The sequence below is a fragment of the Danio rerio genome, chromosome 8 (assembly GCF_052040795.2).
Source record: "Danio rerio strain M-AB ecotype USA chromosome 8, GRCz13ab, whole genome shotgun sequence".
Taxonomy (NCBI): Eukaryota; Metazoa; Chordata; class Actinopteri; order Cypriniformes; family Danionidae; genus Danio; species Danio rerio.
This window is the reverse complement of record NC_141028.1, coordinates 1270001-1280000: the sequence shown is the minus strand read 5'-3', so window position 1 is coordinate 1280000 and position 10000 is coordinate 1270001. Positions and strand designations below refer to the sequence as shown.

At 34.9% G+C, this 10000-nt stretch overlaps 1 protein-coding gene across 2 annotated transcripts in view; it reads left to right on the top strand.

Annotated features, from left to right (window-relative positions):
* The window catches only part of loxhd1b (lipoxygenase homology PLAT domains 1b), a 98255-nt gene that overhangs the window by 10061 nt on the left and 78194 nt on the right, over positions 1 to 10000 (top strand). For both annotated transcript variants that reach the window (XM_087264068.1, XM_087264069.1), the window contains exons 3-6: positions 489 to 569; positions 3956 to 4140; positions 5203 to 5301; positions 7278 to 7426. In XM_087264068.1, the coding sequence (XP_087120194.1) occupies positions 489 to 569; positions 3956 to 4140; positions 5203 to 5301; positions 7278 to 7426 (514 nt within the window). The remainder of the gene's footprint in view (positions 1 to 488; positions 570 to 3955; positions 4141 to 5202; positions 5302 to 7277; positions 7427 to 10000) is intronic.

Below are 10000 nucleotides of genomic sequence, written 5' to 3'. Positions count from 1 at the left end.
AAAGGCTAGGATCTGCATGTGCTGTACATCGTGACGATGGACTGGTGTGAATAATGGAAACGAATAGAATTGTGCTGTAAACAAACACACAAGCAGCGCATTATTATTCTCTTTCCAGACACACATCATTCACAATTCAGATATGTGTGTTGATGAGACGATCTGTCAGCAAATACGTGATATATTCCCTGCTGGATATCATGCATTTTCTGAAGTCGCTTTATAATATTAGTGTGCATTTATTTGAGGAGTAGAGATGCAATGCTAATCTGCATTTATTGCATTTCTTCTCCAAGGGTTTGTATTAAAGATTGTTATGCTTATAGATAATAAAGGTTTATATATTTTAGATTTTAACACTTCATATTTGCACTTTATGTTAATGAAGCCGTTGTTTTGTGCTGGTTTAAAAGGTTTGACTTTGTTTTGTGCATCACATTTTCTGTATTTACATGAATTAAGATGTTTGTTGCTTGTATTTCTTACAGAAATCGAACTTCCTTTGAGAAAAACAAAACTGATGTCTTCCGGGTAAAAACACACAATGTGGGCCCTCTAAAAAAAATCAGGTATGACCACTGATTTACTGTCATTTAGGGTTTACGATTTAGATAATTAATACATTTTTTAAAATAATAAATAAACAAATAAATGATTGAATGAATAAAAAAATGAATGAATGGATAAATTATAATAAATACAATATTAATAATAAAATAAATAAATAAATAAATAAACATAAAATGTTTATGTATATTCAGATTAAAAATATATATAATGTTTATGATACAAATTAGATATAAATTAAAATATCTATGTAAAAAAAGTTTGTATTATATGTATGTTTATGTAAGACACACACACACACACACACACACACACACACACACACACACACACACACACACACACACACACACACACACACACACACATATTGTCAAAACAAACTTTTATTTTGAATGCAATTAATCTTAATTAATATTTTCCCAGCACTAAAATAAATACTTAAATAATAATAAAAATATTAATAAAACATGACTGCAGTTATTTTATGCTCACTCACTCTGTCAATGTGTTTGATTAACAATGTACATTGCTTAAAACTTAATTTTTTCAATTTTAAAGGTGATTTATTTATTTATATATTATTATTATTGCTTTTTGTTTTTTATTCATGTTAACATATTTATATTTTATATTTTTATTTAGTTTAGCATTTAATTTTATTTTCGATTTTTATTTACTTTTATTTATTTATTTACATTTACATTTATTATAGCATTTTATTTTGTTTAGATTTTTACTTTTATTTATTTATTTATATTTACATTTATATTTATTTATTTTAGCATTTTATTTATTTATATTTAGCTTTTTATTTATTTATTCATTTGTTTTATTTTATTTAGATTTTTATTTATTTGTTTATTTATTTACATTTATATTTATTTATTTTAGCATTTTAGTTTGCTGTTTCAAAATTACATTTATTTATTCATGATAGCTGTTTATTCTGTTTAGAGTTTTATTTATTCTTAAATTTTTAAGTTTTATTTTATTTATAATTTTGTTATTTATTTTTTTTAATGTATATTTATGTATTTTAGCTTTTTATTTTATTAAAGGGCACCTATGGTGAAAAAATTGACTTTTCCAGCTGTTTGGACAGACATGTGTGTAGGTATATTGTATAGAGCATCATATTGGGCTGATAGAAACACACACAGTCCTTTTATTCAATTTGACAACATAAAAACGGTGGACCAATTGGAGCGGTTTTCAGACCGACCGCAACTTTACGTAGGAGAGCGGTCCCCTCGCCCACCAATATTGATTGACAGCCTCGTGTCACGATCATATCCTCAGTTTGTTGTTTCACGTCCGCCATTTTCAGCGAGTGAGTCAAAGCGATGTCACTAAAGAAACACCCGCGCTCTATTTTTAGATGAAAAGCTCATTGGCCTCAACACAAGATCAATACTCTACACATTTTCGCTGTAATCTGAATTATTGCTTGTATCTATTGCGTGGCGCCGTGCATTTCGGAGTTTTGGGCGTGGGTTTTTGTCGGGGTGCACGCGGCAGAGCTTCGGGTTGGCGGCTCGGCGGCCGCGGTGCCGTTGTGTATGCCCTGGTGGAGGCCTGTGTTTGGAGATCTGGAATGCATGGCACTGTGTGGCGCGACGATTCGGGACACTTCATGTTTCTGCGGCGCCACAGAGTGTCCGTGGTGCTGTGTCGCGGCGCATTCGGTGCAGTCAAAGTTAATTCAGTGTGTGTGGTTATTAGTCTCGGTGTACAAGCTCGGCACTTTTACACTGAGACTTTACAAACAAAGACACAAATGATTGTGTACTCTCTGCTTGGTCTGTGTCCGAGTCATACATGTACAGCTGAATGCTGATTCTAGCTTAGCTTAGCTTCTCTCTCACTGTCTGTCAGCCTGTCTGTCGCAAACACAGAAGCTGCGTCCCAAATCGCATACTTATGCACTATTCTACGCCATTTTGTAGTATAAATAGTGTAAGTAGTGTGTTCACACTGAAAACTCTAAAAACATTAAGTGCACTTTAATTACCCGGATGATGCACTCATTCAGCCGCTAAACAGAAGTGTGTAATGATGGACACTTCACGCACTCAACGACCGCAGATTTGCTTACGTAGCGGAAGGGGCGGAGCTATCAGATGCACATGTTGAATAACTTTATTTATTTTGGATGGTAAAAGCAAAATTCTCCTACGAGAGTGATTTTAGCGCCTCCCGATGGAGAATGCGGCAATACTCACGGCAGGTATTGTTTGATAATTCGGTCGTTTATTACACTGATTTGGCAACCGTCAAACGTCATCAGGAAAACGGTTTGAATTTCCGTTTAGTAAAAACACATTAGTGTGCCATTTGGGACGCCACTACATACATATACAATCCTGTTGAGTGTGTAAGTGCATAAGTACATAGTGCATGAGTGCATAGTGTATAGTGTGCCATTTGGGACGCAGCTAGAGAGTGGGAGCTCTTGGCTCCGCCCCCTTGTTACCATGGGCGGGAAGCCGAAACTGTGAAGCAACACGCCCCTAAAACAGCAAGCTGTGTACACGCCCCCAACATCACACTCTTTAACACATTATAATAAAAACATCTGAACTGTGTGTTGAACTGAACCTAAACTGGCACACTCAGAACAACCAGAATATTAATATTAAATCATAAAAAACGGGTAAACTATGTGCCCTTTAATTCATATTTAGATGTATTTATTTATTAATGTTTATTTAGATTTAGGTTTTTTTTGAACCCTCAGATTCCAGATTCCTTATAGTTGTCTCTCTGACAAATTTTGTCCAATCCAAAAACATCATTTCATTCATTTATGCAGCTTTTGGATGATGTAAAAATCTCAATTTCCCTAAATGTGACCTTATGACGTGTGCTCATGGTCATGTTTCTCTATACTCTAAAAATATCTGTTAATGAACATTTTCCATGTGTTTTGTGTGTTTATCTGCGGTGGTGAGTTGCATTATGGGATGTTGATCTCTGCTCCGTCCACTTCTAATGTTGAAAATTCAACTCTACAGTTTAACAAAGTGACTTTTATTGACATTTTAGTGCTTTGAAATAATATAAGAGATCATATCTAGAGAAATAAGTATGTAAAATAGCAGAAATGTGCTGCAGTTTATTACAAGGTTATTGTAGCATAATATACAACACCAACACAGACGATATAGCACTGCAGACTATATACTTCACATGCAGAAAACACACATTTACAAGCTTTTCAATGTTAAAAGTTGTTAAAAGAAAGATCAAGATCCCATAATGCCATTCAACAGCATAAATAAACGAAGAAAAATAAAAACATAAATCACAAAATACAGAAAACTGCTAATGTATGGCTATTTTTGACAGTGTGAAGTGCTGATGAGTGTTGTTTTTGTGTGTTCAGGATTGAGCATGATAACACGGGTCTGAACGCCAGCTGGTTTCTGGACCGGGTCGTGGTGACGGACATGAACAGGCCTCATCTACGCTTTTATTTCGCCTGTAATAACTGGCTGAGCAGAGATGAAGGAGACGGGCTGTATGTGCGAGACCTGCTGGGCAGTCTGGACCCCATGGACATGCCCAAATGTCAGACTTTATCCAAACACACACACACACATTCAAAAAATTGTCGAAAATGATCAGTTTTCCATATTTTTCATTTTTATTCCATAATAATCCATATTTTATTTTTTTTTCTTGTTTTTATTTTTCCTTGTTTATTTTTGCTTTTGAGTTGTATCATGAGATCTTGATCTTTCTTATGCAATATAATATAATATGCAATATATGCAATATAATATAATATTACAATAGAATATATATATATATATATATGCACATACACTGCCTGACAAAAGTCACTGGCCAGCCCAGTCACCAGACATCAACATTATTGAGCTAATGATGAACACAAAGACTCTTGATGAGCTCTGGGATCCTGCTGAAGGCTTTCTTCTTCATTCCAGATGACTTTATTAATCAGTGATTTGAGTCATGTCAGAGATGTATGGATGCAGTCCTCCAAGCTCATGATGGAGTCAGACACAATATTCATTCTGTCTCCACTGCAGCAGGACTTTATATTCTATACTGGACATTATTTCTGTTCAGTGACCAGAGCAGAGTCAAACTTTACTGTCCTAATGAAATCATTAATAATCAAGGCATGATCAGATTTTATTGAGCTCAAATAAGCTAAATCTAAAGGCCTTTGCCTTTCATAGAGACACTTCTGATAGCAAATCATCAACTAGAAGTCAAGTAAGTATCTGCTGTTCATAAAACTTGAATAGGAAACAAGACTTTTGTCAGGGAGTGCATATTATAAATTCCTTTATGTTGTCCCAATGATTGTATGGAACTCAGAAAAGTCCAAATTTTCTTAAAACAAGCCAAATATTTTGCCAGTGGGGTCAGTAAAATAGTCTTGTTTTTTGTTTTAACATAATATTATTTTTCTTGCCTCATTGTCAGATTATTTTGCGTGTACAGTATTAAGTAAAACTCTCTTTTTGAAAACAAGACAACATCTTTTGCTTGCCCAGAAAATGCTTCTTGATTTAAGAATTTTGATACATTTTGATACAAGTGCAGAGTTGTGGATTCTGCTGAAATAACAAATTTCTTCTTAATTTTGTGTTTTCTCAGATAATAAATATGTAGTGAGTGTGTTCACGGCTGATGTGAAAGGCAGCGGGACTGATGCAGACGTCTTCCTCAATATATTCGGAGAATTTGGTGATACAGGTAAAACTACAGTGGAGACGAACAATCTAAATGATGTGTCCTTTAAAGAAAACTTCTCCTCAGGGAATTACTATATTATTATATATAAATAATAATTAATATACAATTTCATTTATATACAAATTATATTTAAATTCAAATATCAATCAAAAAGTTTGTTTTATATATGTGTTTTTATGAGTGTTGGTATCATAATGCCCACACATATATTATGTCAAAACAAACTTTTATTTTGGATGCAATTAATACATTTTGGCCCAGCACTAAAATAAATACATAAATAATAATAAAAATATTAATAAAACATGACTGCAGTTATTTTATGCTCACTCCCACTGTTAATATTTTTGATGACCAATGTACATTACTTAGAACTTAATTTGTTCAATTTTAAAGGTGATTTATTTATTTAATCAAATATTCATTTTAGCTTTTTATTGTTTCTTTCTTTATTTACTTATTTAATTACATCGACATTTACTTAAATGTATGTGTTTTAGTTATTATTTTATTTATTCACATTTAGATTTTTATTTATTTATTTATTTTAGATTTTTATTTTATTTAGATTTGAATTTTTCTGTATTTGTTTTTTTATTGTTTACAGTTACATTTATATATATATATTTTTTTTTAGATTTTTATTTTATTTATTTATATTTAGATTTTCATTTATTTACATTTATTCATTTATTTATCTTTATATCTATTTATTTTAGCTTTTTATTTTATATATTCTTATTTATATTTTATGTATTTACATTTATTTATATTCATATCTATTTATTTAAGCTTTTTATTTTATATATTCTTATTTATATTTTTATTTATATTTATATTTATATCTATTTATTTTAGCTTTTTATTTTATTCATATTTAGATTTTTTATTTTAATTTATTTACATTTATTGATATTTTATATCTATTTATTTTAGCTTTTTATTTTATATATTCATATTTACATTTTTATTTGTTTATATTTTGTTGGCCTTTTATTTTATTTAAATTTGTTTTTATTTATTTGCAACAAATGTCAACAAAGACTGAATATACAGCAGGAGCGGTCGGTGTGGCATAAAACCTGGTGGGAGCGGGACTAAAAATTCAGTCCTGCGCAGATCTCTAACTCAGGGCTCTCAAAACTTGCCTTATTATCAATCATTATCTGAGTGTGAACTCTTGAAAACTCATTTGTACTCATTTGAGGTCAAACATGTTATTAAAATTACATAAAAACTTTTCATATGTCTAATTTTGTATTTTTTTAAGTTCCGCCAAAAAATTAATTGTGCTTTATTGTCTGTAGAGTTGAATTTTCAATATCAGAAGTAGAAAGAGCAGCGATCAACATCCCATAATGCAACTCACCACTGCAAATAAACAGAAAAACACAGAAACCGTCCACCCGCTTTGAATGCTATCACTCGATTGAATGGGAGTTATCGGTGGTTATCAGCTGATAGATTAGGGCCAGTAGGGGCCTTCTGTGCCTACTAGTAGGCTCAGAAGGCTGTTGTCATCCATCCACATGGTTAATCAGCTATACTAATACAGAAGTCTCCACATCTAGATCTGTTTTTACAGTACTGTGACAGGGGTTGGGTTTAGGGTTGTGGTAAGGGTAAATGTTAATAAAATACAAATAATTTATGAAATTATGTAAATAACTCCTTGTAATTTCCGGCCCCAGCCATATCTGATCAGTAGCTGATTAACCATGTGGATGGATGATAACAGCCTTCTGAGCCTACTAGTAGGCACAAAATACCTATACTGTCACTCATCTATCAGCTGATAATGCCCATTCAATCGAGTGATAACATTCGAAGCGGCTGAACTGTTCATTAACATATATTTTTTACAGCGTGCACATGTGGAGGACTATAAACACTTGACTAATGACTAATCTCCATCATTGTATCTTTGATCTGCATGACTATCGTGTTTATCTATTCTGTGATCTTCTGTTTCTCAGGAGAGAGACGACTAGACAATGATAAAAACAACTTTGAGCGAGGAACAGAAGACAAGTTCACCATGGAGGCTCCAAACCTGGGCAAAATCAGAAAAATCACCATCGGACACAATAATAGAGGCTCTTCAGCAGGATGGTTTGTGGACAAGGTACAAACTCACACTCTATTTCTTATTTTGAAGTAAACACAGTAACATCAATATACTTTTTAAAAGCATGATGTCTGAAGATAATGAGTGTTTTGAGGGAAATTTACATTTACATACAGTTTGAGTCCAAAATCTCCAGTTCAGCAACACACACACACACACACACACACACACACAAAACTCTATACTTTTAGCCCCTATTTGGCATTAAAAAGGTCATATTTTAGTTTTAGGGGTCTCCAACAACAGGCTGATCTGTGTGCAAGGTCAAAACACTTTCATTGTCTTATAATCTGCATTTATTTTTACCTGATTATCCCAGCATCTCCCATATGATTCGTTCAGCGATTCATTTGTTCCCAAACCCCTGTTTAGCGCGAAGCTAATCTGCGCTGACTGGACTGATGACCCAGTCTGTTGTGATTGGTCGATTGCGTTTAGCACGAGAGAGAGAAACGCCCACCATGGCTACAGTATGAAGTAGGAGAAAGTATGTGAGAGCCCAATGCAGGAATGCAATAAAGCAATGCAGTTAAACACCAGCATATACTGCACTCTTAAACCTAACCATGAGTAATAACAGCGACACACATTCAGTATTAATCCACACAGTGGCAAAAGTCTTTTAAAAGTTGACCGCGTGTGTAAAGGAGGCCAGCTATTTGGTGCTGTGCAGGTAAACCTCATTCCTCTGACCTCTAAAGGTGCTCTAGCGACAGACTCTGGAGGCCATAGTCTTTAGCCTCCTTGGTAGAGCAACCGACTCCCATGCGGAAGGTCGCCGGTTTGATACCAGCTTGGAGCGGGCTGGGTTGTGTAGAACCGGTGGGGTTACATTGGTGCCCTGACTTGAATAGGAGTGAGGTTTGGGTGGGTGAGTGTAAAGAAGTCCAAAAGAAAGGTGCTCTAGCGACAGACTTTAGAGGCCATGGTCTTTAGCCTCCTTGTTAGAGCAACCGACTCCCATGCGGAAGATCGCTGGTTCAATTCCAGCTCAGAGCAGGTTGGGTTGTGTAGAACTGGCGAGGTTAAACATGTGAGGAACAGCTGATGGTAGCCATAGCAAAGGCAAACAGCACTGGATCACGAGTTCAGAAACGCATTTGAATCGGTAAAGGAAGAAGCACGCGTCACGTTTTTAACGTGGTTTTGGACGCAATTTGTGAACAACCCCATACAGATTTAACCTGAGAGATACAAGCACTAATCTATAATCGATACGTGATTACAAGCTGCGCGGGGCGGTTACAACTTATTACACACAATTAAGCACATATTTTACAAACTACACAAAACGAGGCAACAATTTTAATGACACTTACATGTTCTGATCCGGAGGAAGAAGAAACTGGTCCATATTAACTGTAAAAGTTACTGACAAAGTCCCATAGTCTCTGCTGCTCCTTCAATAGCAAACAGCCGACGAATCCCGCGCTGCAGCGTTGGTTATTTTATCCAAAATCTGAAAAACGACAGGAACAAACACAGCACTAGGCTGGCTATACTGTGGTGTTGTTGTGAAAATTTATGTTAACCCTTTATTCTATCTGTCAGTGTTTGTCATCTTCAGTCATGATCAGTCTCGTGATCCTCCACGCCTCCGCTAGTGGATGAAGGCAAAGCACGTGCACATTTTACCAGATCTGGAACTATATATTTGGAGATGTATCGTATTGACGTCGATGCGATCAAACAAAAGATCCGAACCCAGCTCTATCCCTTTATTCGACTCTGAGCCGACTATTTCGCTAAATAATCAATAGTTTTAAACATGCTGCACTCTCAGATTTAACCCTCAGCTGGATGTGTTCATTCACTTAGAGTTGTGTTACGCACCACATGAAGATCATTCTCAGAAACCCATCACAGGGGCTTTTTTAAATCTATATTTTGATTGCACTTACACATTTGTCGTTCCAGTACACACTTTAAAAAACGCTGGCTTCCACACAATTGATTTGTGTTTGGACAACATGAAAGAATTACATTCACTTATTAGTTTTTGCAAATTTAAGTAGATTGAACATAAAACACTGAAGTTGTCGCCCCCAAAAACTCATTAATTGTGTTGTTTCAGCTCATTTTAAATCAAATAAAGTAGTTTAAACAAACACCAAACTGATTTTGTTGAGTGCACATCATGTGTGTGTGTGATGCAGCATTTCTGACAGTAGAATATAATCAGTGTGTTTGCTGTAATCAGTTTGTGTTGCTGGTGTTTGATTACTCACACCACATCTCTCAGGATGAGGTCACTCTAGTCACCTTATCCACGCTGAAACTCTACGCTCCGGGATTAACTTTCCTTCTGATCAGAGCCGCGGCCTGCAGATAGACAGATATGCACATAGATTGTTCACACGGACACCAAATATCACCAGCACTGGCATGAAAGCTGCAGCTTCAGCTCCTGACAGCAGTTCACCTCTGTACAGTGATGGAGTAACGCTGTTACAAATGAACACTGTTACTGTTTCCCACTCACAACATTGTTACCTTTACTGCCTGTCTGTCTATCAATATATCTGTCTGTCTGTCTGTACATCTCTATGTCTGTCTGTCTGTCTGTCTATC